This window comes from Haematobia irritans, chromosome 2 (genome assembly GCF_050003625.1).
Source record: "Haematobia irritans isolate KBUSLIRL chromosome 2, ASM5000362v1, whole genome shotgun sequence".
In the NCBI taxonomy this organism is placed as follows: domain Eukaryota; kingdom Metazoa; phylum Arthropoda; class Insecta; order Diptera; family Muscidae; genus Haematobia; species Haematobia irritans.
Window position 1 is genome coordinate 211443379 of NC_134398.1, and position 26623 is coordinate 211470001.

A 26623-nucleotide genomic window follows, 5' to 3' on the forward strand; every position below is an offset into this window, starting at 1 on the left:
TGAATTCTTTTAAACAAATCGGACTACTTGATTTTTCGTTTATAGGCACAAATACGGCGGGAGAGGGTGTACCCTTTCCTCCAAATATTTTTAATAATGTTCTGTATTCAAGTAGTTGGACAATCTTCTATATTATATCGAAGCAGGAATCGAACCCACGACCTTGTGCATGCAAGCGGGCATGCTAACCATTGCACCACGGTGGCTCCCTAGTTCTGTAGAAAATTTTGTCAAAATTTTATTTCTATAGAAAATTTTGTCAAAATTTTATTTCAATAGAAAATTTTCTCAAAATTGTATTTCAATAGAAAATTTTGTCAAGATTTTATTAGAAAATTTTGTCAACATTCTATTTCTATAGAAAATTTTGTCAAAATTTTATTTTTATAGCAAATCTTGTCCAAATTTTTTTTCTATAGAAAATTTTCTCAAAACTTTATTTCCATAAAAAATTTTCTAAAAATTTTATTTCTATAGAAAATATTGAAAATATTGTCAAAATTTTATTTCTATAAAAAGTATTGCCAAATTGTTATTTCTATAGAAAATTTTTCCAAAATTTTGTTTCAATAGAAAATTTTGTTTAAATTTTACTTCTATAAAAAAGTTTGTCAAAATTTTATTTCTATACAAATTTTTGTCAAAATTTTATTTCTATAGAAAATATTCTCAAAATTTTATTGTATAGAAAATTTTGCCAAATTTTTATTTCTATAGAAAATGTGTTCATAATTTTATTTCTATAGAAAATTTTGTCAAAATTTTATTTCTATAGAAAAATTTGGTTTTTATTGAAAATTTTGTAACAATTTTATTTCTATGGAAAATATTGTCAAAATTTTATTTCTTTAGAAAATTTTATCAAAATTTTATTTCTATCAAAATATTGCCAAAATTTTATTTCTATTCAATATTTTGTCAAAATTTTATTTATATAGAAAATTTTGTCAAAATTTTATTTCTATCAAAAATGTTTGTCAAAATTTTATTTCTATAGAAAATTTTTTCATTTGCTATAATTTTTTTTTTTTTGCTATAAAAAATTTTCTAAAAATTTTATTTCTATAGAAAATTTTCTCAAAATTTTATTTTAATAGAATAAAAAAGTTTGTCAAAATTTTATTTCTATACAAATTTTTGTCAAAATTTTATTTCTATAGAAAATATTCTCAAAATTTTATTTCAATAGAAAATGTGTTCATAATTTTATTTCTATAGAAAATTTTGTCAAAATTTTATTTCTGTAGAAAATTTTGTTAAAATTTTATTTCAAATTTGTCAAAATTTTATTTCTATAGAATTTTTTCTCAAAATTTTATTTCTAATGTTGTCAAAATTTTATTTCTATAAAAAGTATTGCCAAATTGTTATTTCTATAGAAAATTTTTCCAAAATTTTATTTCTATAGAAAATTTTGTTTAAATTAGACTTCTATAAAAAAGTTTGTCAAAATTTTATTTTTATACAAATTTTTGTCAAAATTTTATTTCTTTAGAAAATATTCTCAAAATTTTATTGGATAGAAAATTTTGCCAACATTTTATTTCTATAGAAAATTTTGTCAAAATTTTATTTCTATAGAAAAATTTGGTTTTTATTGAAAATTTTGTAACAATTTTATTTCTATGGAAAATATTGTCAAAATTTTATTTCTTTAGAAAATTTTATCAAAATTTTATTTCTATCAAAATATTGCCAAAATTTTATTTCTATTCAATATTTTGTCAAAATTTTATTTCTATAGAAAATTTTGTCAAAATTTTATTTCTGTAGAAAATTTTGTTAAAATTTTATTTCAAATTTGTCAAAATTTTATTTCTATAGAATTTTTTCTCAAAATTTTATTTCTAATGTTGTCAAAATTTTATTTCTATAAAAAGTATTGCCAAATTGTTATTTCTATAGAAAATTTTTCCAAAATTTTATTTCTATAGAAAATTTTGTTTAAATTAGACTTCTATAAAAAAGTTTGTCAAAATTTTATTTTTATACAAATTTTTGTCAAAATTTTATTTCTTTAGAAAATATTCTCAAAATTTTATTGGATAGAAAATTTTGCCAACATTTTATTTCTATAGAAAATTTTGTCAAAATTATATTTCTATAGAAAAATTTGGTTTTTATTGAAAATTTTGTAACAATTTTATTTCTATGGAAAATGTTGCCAAAATTTTAGTTCTGTAGAAAATTTTGCCAAAATGTTATTTCTATAGAAAATTTTGTCAAAATCTTATTTCTATCTAAAATATTGCCAAAATGTTATATCTTTTGAATATTTTGTCAAAATTTTATTTATATAGACAATTTTGTCAAAATTTTATTTCTATAGAAAATTTTCTCAAAATTTTATTGCTAGAGCAAATCTTGTCCAAATTTTATTTCTATAAAAAAATTTCTCAAAATTTTATTGCTATAAAAAATTTTCTAAAAATTTTATTTCTATAGAAAATTTTCTCAAAATTTTATTTCTATAGAAAATGTTGTCAAAATTTTATTTCTATAAAAAGTATTGCCAAATTGTTATTTCTATAGAAAATTTTTCCAAAGGTTTATTTTTATAGAAATTTTTGTTTAAATTTTACTTCTAAAAAAGAGTTGGTCAAAATTTTATTTCTATACAAATTTTTGTCAAAATTTTATTTCTATAGAAAATATTCTCAAAATTTTATTGTATAGAAAATTTTTTCACAATTGTATTTCTTTAGAAAAGTTTGTCAACATTTGGTTTTTATTGTATTTTATTGTATAGAAAATTTTTTCACAATTGTATTTCTTTAGAAAAGTTTGTCAACATTTGGTTTTTATTGAAAATTTTGTAACAATTTTATATCTATAGAAAATATTGAAAAAATTTTATTTCTGTAGAAAATTTTGTCAAAATTTTATTTCCATAGAAAATTTTGTAAAAATTTTATTTCCATAGAAGGTTTGCAAAATTTTATTTCTATAGAAAATGTTTACAAAATTTTATTTCTATAGACAATTTTGTCAACATGTTATTTCTTGTGAATAATAAATTTAAAAAATCAAATAAAAAAAAAATAATGCATTGCCCTTATAAAATCAACTTTCCCAATCAATGTCTCATATATGCTTGTCATAACACTCATTGCCCCATTGACATTTCACCATTGTGTTACACATGATAAATGGTATGAACATTTCACATTGGCCTCTATTTGATATCCAGGCAAAGCGTTTGGCATCAACTACCACTTCCCTACCATTTCCATGCTATTGCATTATGCAGCATATATAAATTTGTTATTGCTAATGATTTTGTTTTACTCACTATAGCAAAATGCATTGCGTTTACCACCTACTTCACCTCCTTCGGAACAAAGCTAAGGCTGTGGTTATAATCTCAGTAAGCCATACACTTTTGCTAGCATCCACACTAAGTGTGTGTGTGTGTGACGTATGATTCATATAGGGAATTGCGTATTCAATTTAGGGGTATTTTCGGAACAACTGAAGGGTTGTTAGTGGAAAATGTATGTTAATTCACTAAATTTCTCGCACAATATGAATTTTTAAACTGTCCATCATGAGGTATGAAAATCGAAATATGTACTAATTTATGCACGATGATAGTCGATCTTAGCCGGGGAAACAGTACCACAAGACCAATAAAATATTTTCACAAATGGGAGCCACCTTGCATATAAAGGGTCGAGGGATCAATCCCAGTTTCGACCGAATAACGATTCCTTGATATCGCATTGGTGACTGTTCGAGGTTGATGATTCAGTTTCGTTGCACCCAGAGAGGGAATATGATCACATCAAACATGTTTTAAGAGCAAAATGTTATTTTTGGGTGGTGTCAATGTAACATGTTATTTTCTCGGAAATCATGTATCTGATTTCGGCAAGCAGGTTATATTTGACGAGAAAATAACATTTTAGTGACAAACATGTTACATGGTCACCATACAAAAATAACATTTTGCTCTTGAAACATATTTAAGGTGCTCATATTTATTCCTTCTCTGCGTGTGATTCGGGATTGTCGTTGATGATTCGTTGATAGTGTGTCGTTGACTCCGATCGGTTAGTAAATGACCGCAATCTGACCCCATTTATCGAAATCTGGCGATACATACATATGGGAGTTATATCTAAATTTGATCCGAGTTTTTCCAAATTAAATAGCGTTCACCCTTGTGCCAAAAAAATGCAATATACCAAATTTCATTAAAATTGATTAATAATTGCGACTGGAATCCTGCGAACAACAAATACATGGAAAGAGGGACGGACGAACAGACAGACGGACGAACACCAAGGGCTAGATCGTCTCAGGAGGTGATTCTGCGTCGATCGATATATATTTTGGGGGTCTAAAATCAATATTTCTGGTAGGCACAATTTTTGGCAGATCAAAGTTATTATAACCTGACCACTATGTGGTTTAGGGTATAATTCCAACCTATTTTGTTTAACCAGAAAATGAACTAATTAGCGTGGCGATGGACGGATGGAAATCACTGATTAATATTAGATCGATAAACACCTATAAGATGGGATCATTGGTTAATATTTGTAATATTTTTATACCTTCCACCAAAGAAGGGGGGGTATATTAACTTTGTCATTCCGTTTGTAACACATCGAAATATTGCTCTAAGACCCCATAAAGTATATATATTCTGGGTCGTGGTGAAATTCTGAGTCGATCTGAGCATGTCCGTCCGTCCGTCCGTCCGTCTGTTGAAATAACGCTAACTTCCGAACGAAACAAGCTGTCGACTTGAAACTTGGCACAAGTAGTTGTTATTGACGTAGGTCGGATGGTATTACAAATGGGCCATATCGGTCCACTTTTACGTATAGCCCCCATATAAACGGACCCCCAAATTTGGCTTGCGAAGCCTCTAAGAGAAGCAAATTTCCTCCGATCCGGCTGAAATTTGGTACATGGTGTTAGTATATGGTCTCTAACAACCATGCAAAAATTGGTCTACATCGGTCAATAATTATATATAGCCCCCATAAAAACCGATCTTCCGATTTGGCTTGCAGAGCGTCTAAGAGAAACAAATTTCATCCGATCAGGCTGAACTTTGGTACATGGTGTTACTATATGGTATCTAATGACCATGCAAAAATTGGTTCATATCGCGGCATAATTATATATAGCCCCCATATAAACCGATCACCAGATTTGACCTCCGGAGCCTCTTGGAAGACCAAAATTCGTCTGATTCAGTTGAAATTTGGTACGTGATGTTAATATATGGCCTCAAACACCCATGCAAAAATTGGTCGATATCGGTCCATAATTATATATAGGCCCCATATAAACCGATCCCCAGATTTGACCTCCGGAGCACCTTGGAAGAGCAAAATTCTTCCCATTCGGTTGAAATTTGGTACGTGATGTTAGTATATTGTATCCAACAACCATGCAGGAATTGGTTCATAACAGTCCATAATTATATATAGCTCCCATATAAACCGATCCCCAGATTTGACCTCCTGTGCCTTTTGGAGAAGCAAAATTCATCCGATCTGGTTGAAATTTGGTACGTGGTAGTAGTATATGATATTTAAGAACCATGCCAAAAGTGGTCCATATCAGTCCATAGTCATTTATAGCCATATAAACCGATCCCGAGATTTGGAGCCTCTTGGAGGAGCAAATTTCATCCGAATTAGCTGAAATTTGTGGATGATAGTCTTACTTATTTTTTTTTTTTGTAAACCGATATAAGAATCTGAATTTCATATTTCCTTCATCGCAAACCCTAAATCATAAAAAATACTGCTGATGATGCATTCTCTCAATATATGCTGTAATCAATATTCCCTTACAAAATTTATGATGTCATATCATATGCTTTATTAACAACTTTTGACATTATATTCCTCCCGCACACACATACACACACAAACTAACTAACCCCTCGATTCTTTATGTTTTTTCATCTCTTCCATGTTATAGATGCAGCGAAGGTCGTGTCATGTCTGCCGATACCAAAGGTTGTGTGGATCGTAATGAATGCTTGGATATGCCTTGCCTGAATGGTGCAACATGCATAAATCTGGAGCCACGTCTACGTTATCGTTGCATTTGCCCGGAAGGTTATTGGGGTGAAAATTGCGAATTGGTACAGGAGGGTCAAAGACTAAAGTTAAGCATGGGTGCATTAGGTGCCATCTTTGTGTGTCTTATTATCATTTTAAGTAAGTATCAGCTCATCTAACTTTACAAATTGATATACACGTATGAAATTTCATATCACTGTCTTTTTCTTTCTCTTTTTGAGAGAGATATTAACTTTTACGAGTATAAAGTACCAAAGTATGGAAAGTAATAGAGTGTAGCAGGTGTGTGCGTGTGAACTGGTTGTGAAATGTTCGAAAGAGGATATGAGATTCAAAGCAAAATTGAATATAAGAATTTAATAATATAATATGACAATGTGAGGATATGCGAATATAATGAGGTGCAGGTATACACACATCATAGTACACATGGAAACTTTTTAGAGAACTCTTCAATAAGGAAGTCTTTTTTTGCCGATTAATATGCTATATAATGTGACGTATTTAGAAAAAAATAAATGAATATTACTATAAAAGTTTATCTACTTCAAATTTGAAATTTATGCAATACAATAAAATTTTTGACTAACTAAAACCTAATATACTGTTTAATACACAGACACAATTTTTTTGGGTTTTACTTTAGGCGAAATTCATTTTAAATGGATATGAAAATAAGAGTCATCGATTCCAATAAAAAAATATTTTATCCAATTAAAAATATAACAATAATTTTTGTGATTGACATTTGCTTTAATTGAGCAATTTTTTTAACACAATTTTTTTGGGGTTTTCCTATGAGAAAACATTCCAAATTGAGCAGCTTGTGAAGAATCAAAGAGAACGGATTCAATTGGCAAATAGGGCTGCTGAAAATGTACACCTTCGATTGGCCAACAGAACTCATGTGCCGCCAATGGTAATGGTGTGGGCCTCCACACAAACGGCCGATAATCCTATTCATCTACCATGGGGTCAAAATATATGCCAAATATTATCAGGAAAATTTTCTAATGACAGCATAGATCATCGATATTCCAATAGGACTCAGCACTGTTGCACTCAGTACGCTTCAACCAAAAAAGGCTTAAAGAGAAGGTTCCTCGTTTCATTTCCACCGCACAATGACTACCAAAACTTACGGATCTCACTCCGTTTGGCAGTTTAAGGAGTTGTTGGCTCCACAAAAATACCAAAGCGGCCCAAAATACCTTAGAACGACTTTCGCACAGGGTGTGAAGGCTTTGTCGGTCGTCTTTAGTCCATAATTCGTGCTAATTTGAAGAAACCCAAACTGATTGTAAAATTTAAGTTAGGTTATGTTTAGCGGCAGCCCGATGTATCAGTCTCACATAGACTATTTATTCCATTGTGATCCCACCTTAGTGAACCTCTCTGATCCTCTTTTTTATTGTCTATTTGGATCACCGTACCACATTGCGGTGAAACCACTTAGAGAAGGTTTAAAACATTCAGAAATATCACAAGCATAACTAAGAGAAGATAATCCACCGCTGAAAAACTTTAGGGTGTTTGGTCGAAATTTTATTTCAAAACTTTACTTCTATAGAAAATTTTGTCAAAATTTTATTTCAATAGAAAATTTTGTCAAAATTTTATTTCAATAGAAAATTTTGTCAACATTTTATTTCTATAGAAATTTTTTCAAAATTTTATTTTTATAGAAACATTTGTCAAAATTTTATTTTTATAGAAAATTTTGTCAAGATTTTATTTCTATAGAAAATTCTGTTAAAATTTTATTTCCATAGAAAATTTTGTTAAAATTTTATATTTATACAACATTTTATTTCTATAAAAAATTTTCTAAAGATTTTATTTTTATAGAAAATTTTGTCAAAATATTGTTTCAATAGCAAATTTTGTTAAAATTTTATTTCCATAGACATTTTTCCAAAATTTTATTTCTGTAGAAAATTTTGGCAAATTTTATTTCTATAGAAAATTTTGTTAAAATTTTATTTTCATAGAAATTTTTTCAAAATTTTGTTTCTATAGACAATTTTGTAAAAATTTTATTTCTATAGAAAATTTTGTCGAAATTTTATTTCCATAGAAAATTTTTTAAAAATTTTATTTCTATAGAAATCTTCGTCAAAATTATATTCCCGTAGAAAATTTTGTCAACATTTTATTTCTACAGAAAATTTTGTCAAAATGTTATTTCTATCGAAAATTTTGTCAAAATTTTATTTCTATAGAAATTTTGTCAAAATTTTATATCTATAGAAAATCTTGTCAAAAATGTATTTCTAAATAAAATGTTGTCAAAATTTTTGTTTCTAAAGAAAATTTTGTCAAAATTTTTGTTTCTATAGAACAGCGTGTGTAGGCTTTGTCGGCCGTTTTAAGTCCATAATTCGTGCTAATTAGAAGAAACCCAAACTGATTGTAAAATTTAAGTTAGGTTATGTTTAGCGACAGCCCGATATATCAGGCTCACATAAACTATTTATTCCATTGTGATCCCACCTTAGTGAACCTCTCTGATCCTCTTTTTTATTGTCTATTTGGATCACCGTACCACATTGCGGTGAAACCACTTAGAACAGGTTTAAAACATTCAGAAATATCACAAGCATAACTAAGAGAAGATAATCCACCGCTGAAAAATTTTAGGGTGTTTGGAAGAAATTTTATTTCAAAACACTTCTATAGAAAATTTTGTCAAAATTTTATTTCAATAGAAAATTTTGTCAAAATTTTATTTCAATAGAAAATTTTATTTCTATAGAAAATTTTGTCAACATTTTATTTCTATAGAAAATTTTTTCAAAATTTTATTTTTATAGAAACATTTGTCAAAATTTTATTTTTATAGAAAATTTTGTCAAAATTTTATTTCTATAGAAAATTTAGTAAAAATTTTATTTCCATAGAAATTTTTTTCAAAATTTTATTTCTATAGAAATTTTTGTCAAAATTATATTTCTGTAGAGAATTTTGTCAAAATTTTTTGTTTCTTTGAAAAAATTTATCAAAATTATATTTCTATAGAAAATGTTGTCAACATTTTATTTTTATTGAAATTTTGTCAAATTTTAATTTCTATAAAAAATTTTGTCAAAATTTTATTTCTATACAAAATTTCTTCAAATTTTATTTCTATGGGAAATTTTGCCAAATTTTATTTCCATACAAAACTTTGTCAAAACTCTATAGACTCTTTATCAAAATGTGTGTTTATGTAGAAAATTTTGTCAAAATTTTATTTCTATAGGAAATTTTGTCAACATTTTATTTCTATAGAAAATTTTGTCAACATGTTATTTCCATAAAAATTTTTGTCAAGATTTTATTCCATAGAAATTTTTTAAAAATTTTATATCTATAGAAATGTTTTCAACAAAATTTTTTTACAGAAATCTTTGTCAAAATTTTATTTCTGTAGAAATTTTTCAAAAGTTTATATCTATAGAAAATCTTGTTAAAAATTTATTCTATATAAAATGTTGTCAAAATTTTTGTTTCTATAGAAAATTTTATCAAAATTTTACTTCTATAGAAAATTTTGCCAAAATTTTTGTTTCTTTAAAATATTTTTTCAAAATTGTATTTCTATACAAACTTTTTTAAACATTTTATGTCCATAGAAAATTTTGTCAAGATTTTATTCTATAGATTTTTTTTTTCAAAATTTTGTCAAAATATTGTTTCTATAGAAAACGTTATCAAAATGTGTGTTTATATAGAAAATTTTGTCAAAATTTTATTTCTATAGAAAATTTTGTCACAATGTTATTTCCATAAAAATTTTTGTCAAGATTTTATTCTATAGAAATTTATTCAAAATTTTATATCTATAGATAATGTTTTCAAATTTTTTTTACAGAAATCTTGGTTTCCACAGAAAATGTTGCCAAAACTTTTGTTTCTATAGAAAATGTCAAAATTTTTGTTTTTATAGAAAATTTTGTCAAAATTTTTGTTTCTAGAGAAAATTGTGTCACAATTTGTGTTTCTATAGAAAAGTTTGTAAAAATTTTACTTCTATAGAAAATTTTGTCAACATTTTTGTTTCTTTAAAATATTTTATCAAAATTGTATTTCTATAGAAAATTTTGTCAACATTTTATTTCCATAGAAAATTTTGTCAAGATTTTATTCTATAGATTTTTTTTCAAAATTTTGTCAAAACGTTGTTTCTATAGAAAACATTATCAAATTGTGTGTCTATATAGAAAATTTTTGTCAAAATTTTATTTCTATAGAAAATTTTGTCAACATTTTATTTCTATAGAAAATTTTGTCAAAATGTTATTTCCATAGAAATTTTTGTCAAGATTTTATTCTATAGAAATTTATTCAAAATTTTATATCTATAGATAATTTTTTAAAAATTTTATTTTTACAGAAATCTTTCTCCAAATTTTATTTCTATTGAAATTTTGTCAAGATTTTATATCTATAGAAAATCTTGTTAAAAATTTATTTCTAAATAAAATGTTGTCAAAATTTTTGTTTCTATAGAAAATGTTGTCAAAATTTTAGTTTCTATAGACAATTTTGGCAAAATTTTTGTTTCTAGAGAAAATTGTGTCAAAATATTTGTTTCTATAGAAAATTGTGTCCAAATTTTACTTCTATAGAAAATGTTGTCAAAATTTTTGTTTCTTTAAAAAAATTTATCAAAATTATATTTCTACAGAAAATTTTGTCAACATTTTATTTTTATTGAAATTTTGTCAAAATTTCATTTCTATAAAAAATTTTGTCAAAATTTTATTTCTATACAAAATTTCTTCAATTTTTATTTCTATGGAAAATTTTGGCAAATTTTATTTCTATACAAAATGTTGTCAAAATGTTGTTTCTGTACAAAACTTTATCAAAATTTGTGTTTATATAGAAAATTTTATTTCTATAGAAACTTTTGTCTAAGTTTTATTTTTTTAGAAAATTTTGTCAACATTTTATTTCTACAGAAAATTTTGTCAAAATGTTATCTCCATAGAAAATTTTGTTAAAAATTTATTTCTATAGAAAATTTTGTCAACATTTTATTTCTATAGAAAATTTTGTCAAAATTTAATTTCTATAGAAAATTTTGTCAAAATTTTTATTTCTGTAGAAAATTTTGTTAAATTTGTTTTCTTTTGAAATTTTCACAAAATTTTATTTCTATAGAAAAATTTTGTCAAAATTTTTTTCCTATTATTTCGGAGTTACCAAATTCTACTTGCAGCAAAACTTTAAACGAAGTATCAAAGTAAATTCGTATACTTTACTCAACCCAAAGTAAGTTAGACTTAAACCTTTCGAAAACGATTTCTTCACCTAAATTCTTCAATATCAAAAACTTGTATTTGCTAGCTATTTCATAATTGCTATTTAGTTTAATTATGTCTGCTCTTTAAATATATCTCCTTGTCCACAACTTTAGTATATCTTCTATTTTAAATTTTATTAGGAAATATTACTATTTCGAATAGGGTCATACAATTTGTGTAATATATCCTTGGCTTTCTACAATTTCCTAAATCACAGCCATAGCCCATAGTTTGTGGTACGACAATCGTTTCACCAAAAATTACCTTTTTTCTTAAAACGGGAAATACTTGATTGTATTTCCTAGCAAATGAAAAAAGCTACAAAAAAAAGAAAATCTAACAATATCCTATATCATGTAGCGTATATCCAAACGGTCTTTTCACTTAACCAAACTAAAAATGGTTACAGAGGAAATAACGAAAAACAAAAAAAAAAAATAAAATTGAAAAACTTAAGAAATATTATGGTATTGTTTACGGCCAGTGTCATGATCCTATTACAGGAAACAGGAAATGCGCCATAGTAAAATAATCTAAAGCCATAGTAAAAATAAACCAAAAAGGCGATATAAAAAATATCCTGGGGATATATTAAATTTTTAAAACTTTTTCTATTTTTTTTTGTCGATTTCAAAGAAAACCAGTGGGTTTTTGCCGAAATTGTTTTCATTTAAAGGGAAAAAAGAGATTCTATGAGCTTTGTCAAAGTTTCCATTTTGGTATACATTTAAAGGAATTTTTAAAGAATTTTAAATCTCTCTATAGTACCCTATGCCCCTGCCCTAAAGGGATGATATTCTTGTAAGCCTCTTATAAAAATTAGTTAGTTTATTGGCCCTCTTTTTTCTATTTCATTTGTAAAGTCTATGAAATACCATTGTGGTTTGACTGAAACGTGTTTGGAGATTTTCCACCCTTGGGCATTGTATTCAATTTTATAATGAACCCAAATAATTCCATAAGACTTGAAATTTTGCTAGGCATTTTACATGCATCTTGATGAATTCAATTGTATTTTGAGTTTAAAGAGAAAAATTATTTAAATTGAATTTTTTTGTTTAATCAGCGACATGTTATTCTAGTTGGAGCATTCGCTAGTTTTGTTATAATACGGTTACAGTATTTCAAAGGGCTACATTGGACGAATTTTTGTTCGAATTCCAATATTTTTTTTTAAGAAAATTAATACGAGTATTAAAAATATATCAATTATCAATTTTGCATGAAATTGAAGGCTTTAATTAAGACAGTTAAAATGATGAGATTTAGGTAAAAAAGGCTACATTTTGTTGATAAACTTTTTGCTATTTTATTGCGATAAGAAAATGGAGTCCATGAAAACGAGTCCCAAAACCAAAATGAAACAGGGCGCAAAATTATTATGAGACCCAATAGGTCCCACTTGAAAACAGAGCACAATCCTAATGAGCAAATTGGGGTTCATTTTCATTTGAAATATTGGGGTCTATTTTCATAATACAAACGAGCCCCAAAAATAAATTACTCCCTAAAAAATATTAAACAAGTATACACGGCCGTAAGTTCGGCCAGGCCGAAGCGTATGTACCCTCCACCATGGATTGCGTAGAAACTTCTACTGAAGACTGAATTTTGACAACATTTTCTATAGAAGTAAAATTTGGAAACAGTTTTCTATAGAAATAAAATTTTGACAAAATTTTCTATAGAAATAAAATTTTGACAAAATTTTCTATAGAAATAAAATTTTGAAAAAATTTTCTATAGAAAAAAAATTTTGACAAAATTTTCTATAGCAATAATATTTTGATAATGTTTTCTATAAAAATAAAATTTTAGTAGATTATTTTTGGCTCGAGTGGTAACCATGACTATGAACCGATATGGACCAATTTTTGTGTAATGGGGGATCGGCTATATATAACTATAGACCGATAACGACCAATTTTTGCATGTTTTTAGCGGCCTTATACTAACACCACGTTGCAAATTTCAACCGGATCGGATGAATTTTGCTCCTCCAACAGGCTCCGGAGATCAAATCTGGGGAACGGTTTATATGAGGCTATATATAATTATGGACCGACATGGACCAATTCTTGCGTGTTTCTTAGAGACCACATTCTAACATCATGTTCCAAATTTCAACTGAATCAGATGAATTTTGGTCTTCCAAGAGGATCCGCAGGTCAAATCTGGTGATCGGATTATATGGGGGCTATATATAATTATGGACCGATATGGACCAATTTTGGCACGGTTGTTAGAGACCATATACTAACACCATGTACCAAATTTCAGCCGGATCGGATGAAATTTGCTTCTCGTAGAGCAATCGCAAGCCAAATTTGGGGGTCCGTTTATATGGGGGCTATACGTAGAAGTGGACCGATATGGCCCATTTGCAATACCATCTGACCTACATCAATAAAAACTACGTATGCCAAGTTTCAGTCGATAGCTTGTTTCGTTCGGAAGTTAGCGTGATTTCAACAGACGGACGAACGGACGGACGGACGGACGGACATGCTCAGATCGACTCAGAATTTCACCACGACCCAGAATATATATACTTTATGGGGTCTTAGAGCAATATTTCGATGTAATACAAACGGAATGACAAAGTTAATATACCCCCATCCTATGGTGGATGGTATACAAATTGGTATTGTGGTTTTTCACATAATTTTTTGGGGTCCTACTACATTCAGGTTTTTGGGGCCTATTTTCATGGGACCAAATCTGTTGCAAATCAAAACTACAAATCCCACAAAGCGAAAAAGGTCCCATATAAACACAATGTACAGTCCCAAAAAGGAAATTTAGTTAATTTTCATTTGTAATATTTTGGGTTGTATTTTCATAATGCACACGAGCCCAAAAAATAAAAAAAAAACATAATTAATTTGTGTTTTTGCTTTCGATGTTCTTTTTGTTTTTTGGGGTCCTACTTCATTTAGAATTTGAGGTTCATTTTCAAGAAAATTATGAATTTTTCTGTTTTTGGGGAGTAACTTCATCATATTTTTTGGGCCCGTGTGCATTATAAAAATAAATCCCAATATTTCAAATGAACAAAAATTTCCTTTTTGGAATTGTGCTTCGTTTTAAATTAGGGTCTATTTTCACATTCCGTATAGCATTATATCGCATTAGATTTGTTTTTGGAGGGGTATTCGGGATTTTCACCTATGGACGGAATCCAAAGTGAGGCTAACGCGATACCCAAAAGATTTGTGGTTCATTTTCTTGGAGTCCATTTTCAATGTTTAAGACTTTTAAAGTAGACGATTTAATCTAAATAAGCTATAACTATTTTCCATATTGGTGAGCATTTTTATAAACTTCTTTAACAATAAAAGAACTACACGAAATTTTTGAGACCTTTTTTCTACTTTATATCTCTAGTAAAAGGGCATTCATACAAAAACGATAGCTGATCTATTTTCGGATCTTTTTTTGTATCTTTCGAAAGATATTTTAGGGCAAATAGCGCATATTTTCATAAGGCCGTTTGATCACAATTCAAGAATCAAATTTTGAGAACAAACTCATATAGCTCTTGAAGTAATTGTGGCAGGTCCTGAAAATTCCAATTTTTTTTTCTACACGCTGTTAGTACCAGTAAACAAAGTAACAAAATTAATGTTTTTAACATTATGTTTATTTCGGTACTGAAAGGCTAAAAACGACAATATTACATTGAAGACTCAAACACCGAAAGAAATCGATTCTTTTTAAAATATCCGGTAATACCGAATTTTCATCAAAACCGACAGTCGGTCAAATATAAACCGACGGTCCAACGGTTTTTATTACTTTATTTAACTTATGTGGCATTCATACATTGAGCTTCTGTCCATATCCAGCTTTATACAAGTAGGTCCAAATTGTTTTATCTAATGTTAGGTAATCGAAACACTGTGGTTTTAACATCATTTTTGTTGATAAAACCATCTATAACATCGAAATGACCAGAACGGTGAAATTGCTCCTGTAACAGGGCCTTAAGAACCAATATCGGGGCCTGAAATGCTATTCACCGTTTAAGAAGCCACGTCTACATTTCTGCTCTCGGCGATTGATTCGTAATTAATCGATTGGCTATGGGTCCCTTAGCATTTCTTGGACCAATATCCTAAATAAATTATGATTTGACTCACAAAGAAAGTCCTCTATAATTTCCGTCCCACAGTGCTATTGTGGGGTGTTTTAACTAAATCATACAGTAAAATATAAAATTTATTTTGGACATTATGGGAAATGCTTTTGTTTCATCACAACAATCACGTTCATATTCTGTGTCGTCTGACTTGAGGTCGGCTTCGTTTGCTTTTTCCTTGCTTTCTTTTAGAGACAAATTCTGACAATTCCTCTTTTACTGGGGTTCTTTCATTCTTATAATCGCTATCACTCAAGGGAACAGTCGTACTATTCAGTATTGAGATTCTCAGTTGGTCCTCTTGTGTTATTGTCTTCTAGGGGTGGCAAAAAAGATGTTCAAAATTTACGGCTTTATTAGCACTTCATAAAAAAATCAAACGAATGAAAAAACAACAACGACATCAACAACAACAATAGAGTTCCCTTGTCCCATCAATGTTCCAATTTTCATTTTTCTCCTTCTAGGACTACAATGATATTTGTCTGAATTTTTTAAAGAGAGGGCCATTGTGTCAATGGTATGGGAAACAAAAGAAAAATAGAAGAGGTTGCTTATATTGTCCATAATGGCCACGCAGATGAGAGTATTCCACAATGTGAGCCAGAAAAGAATGAAGAAAAAAACCGTACAGCTAATGAGGGTCCACCAAAGTTAATTTATGAGGTTGAATGCTTTCTTTTGAGGTCAATGGGAGAGGGATTCTGTTTGGGAATAAGGATAATTATTGAGCCAAAAAAACATTTCGTGGATATTTTATTTATTTGTCCTCCTCTCACCCATGTTAATGGAATTGTTTAATGCAAATATTTTCCTATTAAAGGGACAGCTTAATGAAATCGTCAATAAAAAATAAGGATAGGGATTGGAGATAACCACATTATTAGCTAAACAATACAATGGGTATAAAATTCTCGTTTTTAAAGTGGAATTTAATTTTGTTCAAGACTGCTTTAAAAATATTTGATATGTATGAAAAAAATGTGGGTGCCCCACATGATTTTGCAACAGATATTAAAGTTTTATAGTTTTATAGAAGTTTTATAGAAATGATTTTCCAAAATTTTATTTCTATAGACATTTTTGCCTATAGAAAATTCTGTCTAAATTTTATTTCTATAGAAAATTTTGTAATTTTTTTTTTTTTAATTTTCTCAAAATGTTATTTCTATAGAAAATTAAGTCAAAATTTTATTTCTATAGTAATATCTGTTAACATTTTATTTCTATCGAAAATTCTGTTAAAATTTTATTTCTATAAAAAAATTTTCAAACTTTTATTTCTATAAAAAAAAATTTTATAAATTTTATTTCTATAAAAAAATTAAATTCTATTTCCATAAAAAAATTTTAAAAATTTTATTTCTATAATATATTTTATCAAAATTTTATTTCTATAGAAAATGTTGTCAAAACTTTGTTTTTTAGAAAATTTTCTCAAAATGTTATTTCTATAGAAAATTTAGTCAAAATTTTGTTTTTTAGAAAATTTTCTCAAAATGTTATTTCTATAGAAAATTTAGTCAAAATTTTGTTTTTTAGAAAATTTTCTAAAAATTTTATTTCTATAGAAATATCTGTTAACATTTTATTTCTATAGAAATTTCTGTCAAAATTTTCTATCTATATAAAAATTTTCAAAAGTTTATTTCTATAAAAAAAAATGTTCAAACTTTATTTCTATAAAAAAATTTTCAAAACTTTATTTTTATAGAATATTGTATCAAAATTTATTTCTATAGAATATTGTATCAAAATTTTATTTCTATAGAAAATTTCTCAAAATTTTATTTCTAGAGAAAATTTTGTCGAAATTTTATTTCCATAGAAATGCTTTTCCAAAATTTTATTTCTATAGAAAATTGTGTAATTAATTTTTTAATTTTAATTTTCTCAAAATGCTATTTTTATAGAAAATTTAGTCGAAATTTTATTTCTGTAGAAAATTTAGTCAAAATTTTATTTTATAAAAAATTCTGTCAAAAATTGTATTTCTATAAAAAATTTTCAAAATTTTATTTCTATAAAAAAAATTTTCAAGATTTTATTTCTATAAAAAAATTTTTAAAATTTTATTGCTATAGAATAATTTTTAATTTTCTCAAAATGCTATTTTTATAGAAAATTTAGTCGAAATTTTATTTCTGTAGAAAATTTAGTCAAAATTTTATTTCTATAGAAGATTCTGTCAAAATTTTCAAAATTTTATTTCCATAAAAAAAAATTTTCAAGATTTTATTTCTATAAAAAAATTTTCAAAATTTTATTGCTACAGAATATTTTATCAAAATTTTATTTCTATAGAAAATTTTGTTAAAATGTTTTTTTATAGAAAATTTTGTCAAAATGTTATTTCTATAAAAATTTTTTGTCAAAATGTTATTTCTATAGAAAATTTTGTCGAAATTTTATTTGTTGTTGTTTTTTTTTTTTTTTTTTTTTTTTTCTTGCAGCTTAAAACCATACATTGACTAAACTACAAGTGTAGCTTAACCAACAAGAAAAGTACTTCCAAAAATTTAATTCTATAGAAAATTCTGCCAAAATTTTATCGAAATTTTATTTCCATAAGAAAGCTTTTCCAAAGTTTTTGTCTATAGAAAATTTTGTCAAAATTTTATTTCTATACAAAATTTTGTCAATTTTTTTTTTTAATTTACTCAAGATGTTATTTCTATAAAAAACTTAGTCGAAATTTTATTTCTATGGAAAATTTAGTCAAAATTTTATTTCTAAAGAAATATCTGTTAACATTTTACTTCTATATAAAATTCTGTCAAAATTTTATTTCTATAAAAAAATTTCAAAGTTTTATTTCTATAAAAAATTGTATTTCTATAGAATATTGTATCAAAATTTATTTCTATAGAATATTGTATCAAAATTTATTTCTATAGAATATTGTATCAAAATTTTATTTCTATAGAAAATTTAGTCGAAATTTTATTTCTATAGAAATATCTGTTAACATTTTATTTTCTGTCAAAATGTTATTTCTATAAAAAAAAATTCAAAATTTTATTTCTATCAAAAATTTTCAAAATTTTATTACTATAAAAAAATTTTCAAAATTTTATTTCTATAGAATATTTTGTCAACATTTTATTTCTATAGAAAATTTTGTCGAAATGTTGTTTTTTATAGAAAATTTTGTCAAAAATTTAATTCTATCGAAAATTCTGTCAAATTTTTATGTATATAAAGGGTGGTTAAAATTTGAAGGGCCGATGTTGATTTTGAATAAAACACAAACTATTTAGGAAATTATTGTAATTTTATTTTATTATGATATATTGGTATTACTCAATTATGTGTGGAACAAAATATCGGCCAAATGGGAGCCGCGACCTTCGATGACGCTGAGGCATAAAGGAGGTTCTATGCCGTTAATGTGCCGAATTATCTCATCCTTTAGCTCTTGAATTGTTGCTGGCTTATCGACGTACACCTTTTCTTTCAAATAACCCCAAAGAAAAAAGTCCAACGGTGTCAAATCACATGATCTTAGCGGCCAATTGACATCGCCATTACGTGAGATAACACGGCCATTGAATTTGTTGCGCAAAAGATCCATTGTTTCGTTAGCTGTGTGGCAAGTGGCACCGTCCTGCTGAAACCACATATCGTCCACATCCATATCTTCCAATTCGGGCGATAAAAATTTCGTTATCATCTCACGATAGCGAACACCATTCACAGTAACTGCCTGACCGGCCTCATTTTGGAAAAAATACGGCCCGATGATGCCGCCAGCCCATAAACCACACCAAACAGTCACTCTTTGTGGGTGCATTGCTTTTTCGACAATCACTCTTGGATTCTCATTCGCCCAAATGGGGCAATACTGTTTATTGACGAATCCACTGAGGTGAAAATGTGCCTCATCACTGAAGATGATTTTCTTCGAAAATGGATCATCCACTGTTGCCATTTCTTGGAACCATTTAACACGTTGTTGGATTGTGTATCTCTCCATGGTTCAAATTGAGTAAGTCTGAAATAGAGAAATGTCAAATAAAATTCGGAAAAAAACTTGGCGTTTAGGTGTGGTTCACATTCAACATCGGCCCTTACAATTTAACCACCCTTTAGAAAATTTTGTCAACAATTTATTTCTATAGATTTTTTTTCAAAATTTTATTTCTACACTAAATTTTTCCAAATTGCATTTCCAGAGAAAATATTGTCGGAATTTTATTCCCATAGAAAAGTTTTTTCCAAAATTTTATTTTCATAGAAAAGTTTTTCTAAATTTTATTTTTATAGAAAATTCTGTCAAAATTTTCGTTTTATAGAAAATTCTGACAGTTTTATAGAAAATTCTGTTAATTTTTTTATAGAATTTTTTTTTTTTCAAAATTTTAATTCCATAACAAAGTTTGTCAGAGTTTCATTTCTAAAAAAAATATCAGAATTTTATATTTATAGAAAACACTGTCAAAATTTCATTTCTATAGAAAATTTTGTCAAAATTTTATTTCTCTGAATTATATTATTTTGTAAAATCTATCAAAACTTCAAGAATTTTACCAATCTACCATTAACAGTAAAACACCTACTATTTTTGGTAGAATTCTACCAACTATGGCAACCGTGTTCGGAATGCGACTCGACATTCTGACAGGTGATGAATTGTGGATTTACGCTTATGAGTCCGAATGTAAACACTAGTCGGCCGTAGGGGTGTTTTAATATGATCAACAAAATCCGACAAAAGTTACGTGCGCACGTAGCACTGTCAAGCAATTGATCGCCCTTTTTGTGGAAAAACTGGACATGTCGCAATCGTACCACGTCGAACGGTCATTTCTGAGTGGTACATAACCATTTGTTCGGCAGTTGTCTTTCAAGAAATCAGAAAAACCAATCGCCGAAGATGGATCACTCCGCAAAACGAGCTCTCACACATCGGCTCGAAGTATTGCATATTTTAAGTACTCAAAACATAAATTTTTTGGATCATCTGCCTCTAGTCCTGACTTTGCACGGAATGACGTATTTTTGTTCCCGTAATTTTATTTCTCTAGAAAATTTTGTCAAAATTTTATTTCTATAGAAATATATGTTAACATTTTATTTTTATAGAAATTTCTGTTAAAAATTTACTTCTATAAAAAAAATCAAAATTTTATTTCTATAGAAAATTCTGTCAAAATTTTATATCTATAAAAAAACTTTCAAAATTTTATTTCTATAAAAAAAATTTCAACATTTTATTTCTATAGAATATTGGCATGGAATGACTTATTTTTGTTCCCGTGAGTAAAATAAGAGGTCAACATTTTTCGATATCTGAAGAAGCGGTTGATGCGATCAGAATACCTGTTTTGAAGTTACCTCTATCAGAGTAGAAAAAGTGCTTAGACAATTCGTTCAAACGCATGGCAAAATGTGTAGATTTTAGTGGCGAATATTTCGAAAATTAATATTTGTTTATGTTCTCCAAACCCCAATTTTAATTTGAAAATAATTGTAAAATTTTTATCCAATTTCCTATTTCGGATTAAATTATGACTTTCAAAATTTTATTTCTATAAAAAAAATGTCAACATATTATTTCTATAGAATATTGGCACGGAATGACTTATTTTTGTTCCCGTACGTAAAATAAGAGGTCAACATTTTTCGATATCTGAAGAAGCGGTTGATGCGATCAGAATACCTGTTTTGAAGTTACCTCTATCAGAGTAGAAAAAGCGCTTAGACAATTCGTTCAAACGCATGGCAAAATGTGTAGATTTTAGTGGCGAATATTTCGATAATTAATATTTGTTTATGTTCTCCAAACCCCAATTTTAATTTGAAAATAATTGTAAAATTTTTATCCAATTTCCTATTTCGGATTAAATTATGACCTAAACCTTTTATAAGAATTTGGACTTAATCATAAATCTCATTTATATGAAAAGCATCATATACAATGATGTAAATAAGAAAACTTTTTTCATAACTTTTTACATGCAATAGGCTCCATCATCAATAATCAGCGGTCTTAATTAAATGTCATTATTAGGGAAAAAATGTGTCAACGCCATATTTCAAACTTTATTTTCAATTTTACTCCCTGTCATTAAAAAGACGACAAAAAACTTAAAAGAATATATTTAAATACGACCAAATAACATTGACAAATTATATATTTCTCTAATACATTTTTGTGGAATTCATATTTTCCATTAAGGATATTGTAGTCCACCTACTCCTCACACCCCATACTCGACTGATCCACACTACCAGTCCCTGGTAGAACTAATTAACTTTGATTCGTGAGAAACCAAGGACTAGCCGATAAATTTACTACACAAAAGAAACCACAAATCATATTGCTTCATCATGATAACAAAACGAGAAAAGAACATTGTAAGGAAATTCCCTATCTACGGAAACCACAAATTAATCATTAATCATAATCACGACTACCCTTACAAATATTCCCAATAATTTTGGGATGAAATGCCTTTGGCTATGGGTTTATTAAATGCTGTTGAATGACAGACAATATACACGCATAGCAAACACGGTTGCCACAGTTTGTAGAATTCTACCAGAACTGGTAGAAATTTTTACTGTTTTGTAGATTGGTAGAATTCTTGATGGTTTGGTAGATTTTGTTGCAACTTTATAGAAATAAAATTTTGACAAAATTTACTTTATAAATAAAATTGTTACAAAATTTTCTATAGAAATAAAATACTATACATAAAACTGTTACAAAATGTATAGAAAATAAAATTTAGACAAAATTTTCTATAGAAATAAAATATTGATAAAATAAATAAAATTTTGGTTGAAAAAAATTTCTATAGAAATAAGATTTTGACAATATTTTCGACAAAAATAAGATTTTGACAATATTTTCGATAGAAATAAAATTTTGAGAAAAATTTCTATAGAAATAAAATTTTGAGAAAAAATTCTATAGAAATAAAATTTTGAGAAAATTTTCTATAGAAATAAAATTTTGAGAAAATTTTTTATAATCATTGTTGTTGTTGTTGTTGTTTTTTTTTTATTTTTTATTTCAGCTTAAAACCATGCATTGACTAAACTACAAGTGTAGCTTAACCAACAGAGGAAAAGAATGTTTGTCAAATTTATTTGGGCAAAGCCCTGTAGACTGCAAGATTTTTGGATGGAATAGAAATAAACTTTTGAGAAAAATTTCTATAGATATAAAATTTTGAAAAATTTTTAGAGAGAAATAACATTTTCACAAATTTTCTGTAGAATTGAAATTTTGACAAAATCGTCTACAAAATTAAAATTTTGAACAATTTTTCAATAGAAATAAAATTATGATAAAATTTTCTATAGAAATAAAATTTTTAAAATTTTTTCTATAGAAATAAAATTTTGCAAAATTTTCTATAAAACTAAAATAGCAAGCTATTGAGCAACAAGAAATATCCTAGTTTAGAGCCCAAAATATAATAATAATTTTTATGTTTGCCTGATATCAGTGCAGGCTCTTTTTTTGGATTTTCTATAGAAATAAAATTTTGACAAAAATTTCTATAGAAAAAAAAATTTTGACAAAAATTTCTATAGAAATAAAAAATTTTGACAAAATTTACTATATAAATAAAATTTAGACAAAATTTTCTTAAGAAGTAAAATTTAGACAAAATTTTCTATAGAAATAAAATTTTGATAAAATTTTTGATAGAAATAAAATTTTGATTGAAAAGAATGTCTATAGAAATATATTGAGTAACAAAAATTTTTACCGAAATAAGGTTTTGACAATAATTTCTATAGAAATAAAATTTTGAGAAAAATTTCTATGGAAATAAAATTTTGAGAAAAATTTCTATAGAAACAAAATTTTGAGAAAATTTTCTATAGAAATAAAATTTTGCAAAATTTTAAAGAGAAATAAAATTTTCACAAATTTTTTGTAGAATTGAAATTTTGACAAAACCGATTACAAAATTAAAATGTTGACCAATTTTTCTATAGAAATAATATTATGATAAAATTTTCTAAGGAAATAAAATTTTTACAAATTTTTCTATAGAAATTAAATTTTGACAAAATTTTCTATAAAAATAAAGTTTTTATTTTTGTTTTGCTTATAACATAGCATGCTATTGAGGAACAATACAAATTCTATTTTAAAGCCCAAAATATAATAATTTTTATGTTTGCCTGATATCAGTGCAGGCTGGTTTTTCATCCAAATTAATTATTCTACATATTATTAGAATTTTCAATACGAGCCCATTGGACACGAAGATTAAGAAATTGGTATTATAAACTTAAAAAAAAAACAGATACCACAAATTGAACCATCATCTTTTCATATAACTACAATCCCTTAAAATCAGTTTTCGATTGTGGCTTGTAACAACACTAATGCAACAACAAATGGAAATTACTCCATTCAATTGATAGGTTCACGATCTGTCGTGTTTCTAGTCAATAACAATTACTGGGATAACTAATTGAAACTTTCTTCACTAACGTAAAAATTCATATAACTTTCGACAAAATTTTCTATAGAAAACAAAATTTTCTATAGAAAAAAATTTTGACAAATTTTTCTATAAAAAGAAAATGTTCACGAAATTTTCTACAGAAATGAAATTTTGACAAAATTTTCTTTAAAAAAAAATTTTGATGCAAAGTTCCTATAAAAATAAAATTTTGACAAAATTGTCTATAGAAATAAAATTTTGACAAAATTTTCTATAAAAATAAAATTTTGACAAAATTGTCTATAGAAATAAAATTTTGACAAAACTTTCTATAGAAATAAAATTTTGACAAAATTTTCTATAGAAATAAGTTTTAACAAAATTTTCTATAGAAATAAAATTGTGCCAAACTTTCTGCAAAAATGAAATTTTGACAAAATATTCTATAAACGTAAAATTTTGACAAAATGTTTCTATAGAAATAACATTTTGAAAAAATGTTCTATAAAAATAAAATGTTTACAAAATTTTATATTGAAATAAAATTTTGACAAAATTTTCTATTGAAATAAAATTTTGACAAAATTTTCTATAGAAATAACATTTTGACAAAATTTTGTATAGACGTAAAATTATATTATTATTATTTTATTTAAAATCATAATAATTTATACATTTCGATGCAAATTTCTTATAAAAAAATATAACAAAATTTCCTATAAAAACAAAATTTTGACAAAATTTTCTATAGAAATAAAATCTTAACAAAATTTTCTATAGAAATAAAATTTTTAAAAAATTTTCTATAAATATAAAATTTTGATAACATTTTCTATAGAAATAAAATTTTGACGAAATTTTCTATAGAAATAAAATTTTAACAAAATTTTCTACAGAAATAAAATTTTTACAAAATTTTCTATAGAAATAAGTTTTAACAAAATTTTCTATAGAAATAAAATTTTGCCAAATTTTCTGCAGAAATGAAATTTTGACAAAATTTTCTAAAAACGTAAAATTTTGACAATATTTTTCTGTAGAAATAACATTTTGAAAAAATTTTCCATAAAAATAAAATTTTGACAAAATTTCCTATTGAAATACAATTTTGGCAAAATTTTCTATTGAAATAAAATTTTGACAAAATTTTCTATAGAAATAACATTTTGACCAAATTTTCTATAGAAATAAAATTATGTTATTATTAGTTTATTTAAAACCATAATAATTTATACATTTCGATGCAAATTTCTTATAAAAAAAAATTAACAAAATTTTCTATAAAAACAAAATTTTGACAAAATTTTCTATAGAAATAAAATTTTGACAAAATTTTCTATAGAAATAAAATTTTAACAAAATTTTCTATAGCAATAAAATTTTTAAAAAAATTTCTATAAATATACAATTTTGATAAAATTTTCTATAGAAATGAAATTTTGACAAAATTTTCTATTGAAATAAAATTTTGACAAAATTTTTTATAGAAATAAAATATTATTGTTATTAGTTTATTTAAAATCATAATAGATTATGAAAATAAATACAAAAATATAGGTACTAACAACTAAGGTTTTCGACCTAGCTATAGAATTAAATGTTTCTATAGAAATACAATTTAGACAACATTTTGTATAGAAATAAAATTTTGATAACATTTTTTCTAAAAATTAAACCTTTAAAAAATTTTCTACAGAAATAAATTGTTGGCAAAATTTGCTATAGCAATAACATTTTGACAAAATTTTTTATAAAAATAAAATTCTGACGACATTTTCTATAGTTTGGTTTTTTTTTGGTAGTTTTTTTGTTTTTTTTTTTTTTTGTAAAACTTTCTCCAAATTTTGGTAAATTATTTTTGGCTCTAGTGGCAACCTTGATAGTACTCTCCTTAGGGGGCCTACTAGGCGAATGAGTATTATTGAAATTTTCGCCTCCCAAAAAACTAATTAAGTATACGCACCGAAGGACATAAAGATTTATGGCATAACAACCTAACCAATAACATTTTGTAATTTTTATATGAAATTTATTCAACGGATATTATTACCACATATAAAACTTGTTGATATTGCCAACAGTCGTCATTACATTTTAATACAATGGCATTATTTGAATCATCCATATCATTACTCATTCAAATGGCCGTTCATAGTTTTATCCGCATACGCACATATATGCTCTCCCTCACCCTCTCTCTCTTTCTCATTTATACTCATATCTACTCACCCAACCATCCATTACATTATACGATTACTTCTGTTAGCAAAAGTGAGTTAGTAGTGAGTGTGGTTTGTTATCCCTTTGGTTAACACATCGAAAGTGTGTTCTTGTATGGCATGAACAACAAGCAAGCAGTGCAGCTGTAAAACCTCAAAGCTTTTAGTCTAATTAAAACCAGTTAAAAATCCCTTTTGGAATAAGAATTTCCTCCAATTGCAAAATTTCAATGAATGAACAGAGTAGTGATGATGTAAAGTGCAGAAGGACACAACAAAAGCTTTAATCATTTTATGGTTAGGGGCAAAACATCAACCAAAAAGGAAAACCAATATTTGGGTATTAACTATTAAAATGGCATAAGCACATGTTTTATCAACACCGTATATATGCACTGACTGGAAATGACTATGAAGAGATAAAACAAAAAAAAGGAAAATATGTTGATAAAAATATGCCGTTAAAAAAACTTTTAGTATAATAAAAATAGATTTATTTAAAAAA

The 26623-nt window shown here is 26.4% G+C and overlaps 1 protein-coding gene across 1 annotated transcript in view; it reads left to right on the forward strand.

Annotated features, from left to right (window-relative positions):
* The window catches only part of CadN2 (Cadherin-N2), a 799659-nt gene that overhangs the window by 744270 nt on the left and 28766 nt on the right, over positions 1-26623 (forward strand). The window contains exon 10 of the mRNA XM_075297355.1: positions 5947-6188. Coding sequence (XP_075153470.1) covers positions 5947-6188 — 242 coding nt within the window. The remainder of the gene's footprint in view (positions 1-5946; positions 6189-26623) is intronic.